Here is a 5,461-nt window from a genome sequence, read left to right on the forward strand (position 1 = left end):
CAATATTGGGCTTTGAAAATAATGGATATATTTCCTCAGTAATAGAGCATTTTGTGACATTTATAGAGAAACCGAGGGGAAGTTATATTGGAAATAAGAGTTGCCGGGAATTTAAAAAAAGATTCGGGGCTTTTGAAAAAAGATTCGGGGCTTAAGCCCCCTAAGCCACCCCCTAGCTCCGCCACTGCTATGGCCCATGTTCCGTCCAGCCCGACAGTTGTTGAGGAAGTTTGACAAAGCCTACTAGAACTTTTTAATTATTTGTAGGCCTAATAACAATTGCTCAAAGCAATTTTCACGATAGGCCTAGGCCATAGGCCTATGTTTTTTGTGTAGAGATGGCCCGCCATGCATGAACGTTCTGCTTCTGCATGAGCGCACTGACACCCCTGTTTGTTCAACGCGACTTTCATGAAAACTCTAGGTTTAACTGCCTGTCAGGTAGGCCTACTAATTGTTCTACACTGTAAAAAATAATTTGTTATTTTTACGGTAAAATACTGGCAGCTGTGGTTGCCAAAACTCTACCGTTAAACTACGGTAAAACATTTCCTTCATTTACGGCAAAAAAATGTATTGATATTGTTGATTGCCCAGTTAAATAATGTGCTTTTTACAGTATTTTACCATAAAAAATTAAAAAAATTCATTTTAAAAAAACATTGTTTAACCTGAAAATGTACATGGAAATTTGTTATTTTTAATGGTAAAACATTTTTTTTAAAGTAAAAACTTACTTTTACTTGTACGGTAAAATACTGAATTAATCCAGATACTACCGTTAAAAAACATTACTTAATGTGGATATTATACAGTGGGAAAAAAACTATTAAAATTTGTTTTACATTAAAAAAAAACACAAAAACCAAACATAGAATATTGAAACTATTTATTATTCAGTAAGCATAGTTTTAAACTTACAAACTGTAACAATGTGTCAGGAAACCTCTATGTTTTATTTGAGACCATTTAAGTCTACTGTTAGTAACAAATCTTACCACACTGTGGTATTAGTGCACATACAGTGTATCATTTTCATATTATCAAAATAAAATCATCCATAAAAGGAAGCAAAAGTGTCAAATCTTGCAACATAAATGACATCCACCAATCATGGATTGAAAACCTATGGGACTTCTGAATGTAACTTTAAAGTGAATTATTTGTTTATTTATATGAATTGTACACCTCCAGTTAAGCCATTTTAATCTAAAGACATACATGGAACTATCAGGTTTGCCTTGACTTGGTTAAAGTACAAAAAACAGTTCAATAAACTAGAACATGTACAAACTGTACCAGACAAATTTCTTCCAACTAACACAACAGCTGTGGTGTATAATGTCCAGTTTACCTTTCCATACCATCCCTCAACATCACTGGAAGGTCCACTCATGGTTAGCAAGGTCTGAGATCAGAGTGAAGACTCTGGGATTGACGGAGTACACTTTTTTCTTCTTCTTCCACTCGACTTTCGTGCCTTTCTCAGGATTGATTGAAAAGAAGCACCTTTATGAAAGAAAGAGAATAACCTCAGGATGGATATCACATGCCTTGCATTTTGTGATACTCTAAAAAGAAAGAATTTTTACCTTTGGAGGAACTCCAGTGTAGACCGTAGTTCCACTGTGTAGTGTATGTTAAAGCAGTAGTAACTGCCAAACATCAGGGAGATTGCAGATGTGAAGGAAGTGATGTGGTTGTTGACAATCTCTCTGTCAATGCTCAACATAAATGTCTCAGCAGCAAAACAGGAGGACCCTTATAATAAACATGAATAAAAAGAAACAATTTTAATAAAGGATGAATCATACAACCTATTGAATTTATAGGACTTATTATCAGGTAAAATGTTAGCCAGCTACAAATGAGAGTTAGTATACCGGTAGAGAAAGCAGGTTTAGTTCAGGTTACTTACCACACACAATAAGGCAGGGTGTTGGTGGCACATTCTCCATCTGGACGTCCTCAGCAAGGCTGGTCTTCTCGATGTAATGTAACAGATGCTCCTCCTTCTCATCAAAATGAGCCAGTAAAAGAAGCACCATCTGTATGACCTCTTCTGAGCAACCAGTGGACTGACCCCTTTCATTTTGAATCTTGAGAAGAACATCCAGAACTTTTTTGTGTTTATGTGCATCAACATGTTTGAAGAAGTTTAAGAGGCGTGCCCCCTTTTTGTCCACATTGGCAAGAAAGGACTCAGTTAAACTCACACCAGTCAGTTCCTGGAAATGTACTGCCAAGCCAACTTCATTGAACAAAAATGGCCATTCCTGCCTTAATTTCTGGATGCTTGAGCCATTGTTGATCTCTTTACGCTGTGTGAAATAGGTGGACTTGATTAATTCTTTCACATCATCTAAATTGTAGTTCATGTCTACAGACATCTTCATGTTTTCTTTTTTTTCTAGCTGACTCTCCTCAGTCTCTGGGAGTGGCAGATATTTGGGCATCCAGTTGATACAGCCATATGTGTCTTGAACAGTAGCTCTTTGTTCAGCAGATATTTCATCTGTGTCATCATCTGATACTGTTTTGCGTTTTTGTATCTTTGGTGTGTCAGGTCGTTTGACATTTTCAACTCTTGACTGGAGCTGCTTTACCAGAGAATGATGTCCAAGTCCAATAACATCACCATCAATCACATCTTGGAGAGATTTTGGATACCTGGCCACCATCATTTTTGCTATCTCTGTGGTGTTCTGTTTGGTTGGATTCTTACAAATCTTCATCATCTCAGAGACCACGATCCTTACCATTTCTCGTCGTAGTCGCGCACTTGGCCTTTTCTGTCTTTCCAAACTCTGTACCAACTCTTCAGGAAGCTTCTGCCATGGTATTTGAAAACTGTATACCCAGTTTGGCGCAAGTGCATAACACCTTCCTGACGATGATGATGTAGCTGTGGATGACGTTGGCGCAAGTGGATGACACCTTCCTGATGATGATGTAGCTGTGGATGATGGTGGTGAGGCCGTGACTGAGGAGGGAGAGGAAAGGAGAGACACTGGAGAGGAACATGCAGGGGATGTTGGAGTGAATGAGTCTGCAGAAGTACAACAAAAAGACATTTTAAATTATTAAACCATAAACTATTAAAGGACAATTCCGGCGCAAAATTAACCTAGGGGTTAATAACACATGTGTACCGAGTTCGTTCTTTCTCTGGGATATGTTTTCATGCTAATCGAACGTGAGCAGTTTTACCACAAACCGCTAATAAGGGTTTAATGCTGGTCTTCGGGGCACACGCAAAGTAAGAAGAAATCGCTATTTCTATACCACTAACAAGGCTCAAAATATCACCACACTTCCACAGTAGCATAATGAGGGGCCCCACATGTAAACCGAAGCATTGAGAACTTTGTAAGTATACAGACTGTTTATGAAAAAGATAGTTTAGAAACAGTACCGTTCATGTATACAGGCTGGCGCCATCTTGGGAAAACAGTCACGTGACAATTCAGCTCACGTTGCACGACTGGAGCAACGCAAGCTGAACTGTCATGTGACTGTTTTTCCAAGATGGTGCCCGCTTGTATACATGAACAGTACTGTTTCTAAACTATCTTTTTCATAAACTGTCTGTACACTTACAAAGTTCTCAATGCTTCGGTTTAAATGTAGGGCCCCTCATTATGCTACCGTGGAAGTGTGGTGCTATTTTGAGCCTTGTTAGTGGTATAGAAATAGCGATTTCTTTTTACTTTGCGTTAGGGTTGGGCGATGTCCCCTAAATTGGCGTTTGACGATGTGTACAGTAAAACATCGTGATGGACGATGATATCGTGTGTGTGTGTGGGGGGGGGGGGGAAATACATTTATAATACATTTATAATGTTCTACATAAAAAAAAAAATATTATATAGGCTATACGGCCTGATGAAAGAGGACAGCTAAGAGAGACATACTGACCAGGCTACCATGTGGAATATCTGCTCCAATCGTCGTGAAAGATGGATAGTCAATCTGAACACTTGCGTGTGCACCAACCAGCGGAATATTACACATTGTCAGCCTTAGTTGGGCCTAGCAAAAAAGCTACTTAAGACTACAATCGTGGTCACTCATTTAAAATCTTCAGTAGTACGCTATGCAGCATCCAACGTTATCAGGCTACCGTCTATGCTGACTATGAGGGCGGCGGGAAGTGAAAGGGCTGCGATCGCGCAGTCCAGACTGGAGGACGAAGTAAAAAAACGTTTACAAATAACGAATCCCGATTACCACTCCGCTGCTGTCTGGGACTTTTGCTAAATGCATGAAATACAAGCCTTACAGTGAAAGACGGATAGGCTACCTTCTGATCCTATAATTAACGAAAGAAATGGTTTATTTTAACACAGAGGAAAAGGACGCATTTGGCGCTCGCTGTAGCCTTGCAAAATATTTGAGCGCTAGAATGTAGCCTAACAATAATAATTCAATAGGACTATTTTCTGCTAAAACATTAGACTACATATGTTACGTCCAATGTAGACTATAGGCCTGCGAGACATGTAGGCTACAAAAAGACAATAAGGCTACACATTCACGTCAGTCAGGAATTATTTGAATAAGATGGTAGACTAATAAGTCTTTTATTTTACAAGACGGTAGACTAATACGTGATAACTGTTTGACTGACAGCCTTTAAAGTAGGCTCAATTTCATTTCCAGGGAAAGTTTTTTTTATATGTTGTAGCCTGTTACAGCAGGTTACAGCTGTTGACTGGCATGTGGGGGCGTGGCATCACGATGGTTGCTTTCCATCGTGATGTCTGTCAACCATCACGATGGACGATGATATCGTCTATCGGCACAACCCTACTTTGCGTGTGCCCCGAAGACCAGCGTTAAACGTTTATTAGCGGTTTGTGGTAAAACTGGTTACGTTCGATTAGCATGAAAACATATCCCAGAGAACGGAAGAACTCGGTACACATGTGTTATTAACCCCTAGGTTCATTTTGCGCCGGAATTGTCCTTTAAACTAAAGGAAACTCTAACGGAACTAACGGAATTGTCCTTTAAACTCAATGTTTTTGTACTCTGTAACAGAATGTAGCATATTGATAAATGTGTAAATAGAGCAGCAAAATATCAGAAATTATTATGTATATTAAAAAAATATGTAAGTGCTTGCTATAAGAGAAGTGTGCAATGTTGTGGCAATGTTTTATGTTTTACACTCACGGTTTGGGGCCCAGGCAGCAACTAATCTTCTGGCTTGTATGGGCTTTAATACTGGCAGCAAGTCTCCCTCGGTAATGTACTGTAAATCATCTGTCGTTACTGCACCAAGTGCCTTCAAAGTATCTTCAACTGACCCGACAACTTCATCAGGAAGTTCAGGAAGCACTGCTGTTACAGCATTGCGTATCCTCTGTGATTCAGCCATATCTGTTAAAACACACAAGAGAAACAGTTTAGCATCTGGCCTTATGATTCAGTCTGACAAGAGACTGTGCTTCAGTGG

The 5,461-nt window shown here is 39.4% G+C and overlaps 1 protein-coding gene across 1 annotated transcript; it reads right to left on the reverse strand.

The window, feature by feature from the left end:
- Window positions 1-942: 942 nt before the first annotated feature.
- Window positions 943-5,389, reverse strand: LOC143111230 (uncharacterized). Its single transcript, XM_076273426.1, has 4 exons — window positions 5,179-5,389; window positions 1,919-3,049; window positions 1,593-1,761; window positions 943-1,509 (listed from the first exon to the last, which is right to left on the reverse strand). The coding sequence occupies exons 1-4, from the start codon at window positions 5,381-5,383 to the stop codon at window positions 1,377-1,379; spliced, it is 1,638 nt and encodes a 545-aa protein (XP_076129541.1). The 5' UTR covers window positions 5,384-5,389; the 3' UTR covers window positions 943-1,376.
- Window positions 5,390-5,461: the final 72 nt, after the last annotated feature.

Source organism: Alosa pseudoharengus, unplaced genomic scaffold (genome assembly GCF_046254945.1).
Source record: "Alosa pseudoharengus isolate Yale_2024_CS ecotype anadromous, Long Island Sound unplaced genomic scaffold, YU_APseudo_1.1 YU_APseudo_1.1_scf_73, whole genome shotgun sequence".
In the NCBI taxonomy this organism is placed as follows: domain Eukaryota; kingdom Metazoa; phylum Chordata; class Actinopteri; order Clupeiformes; family Clupeidae; genus Alosa; species Alosa pseudoharengus.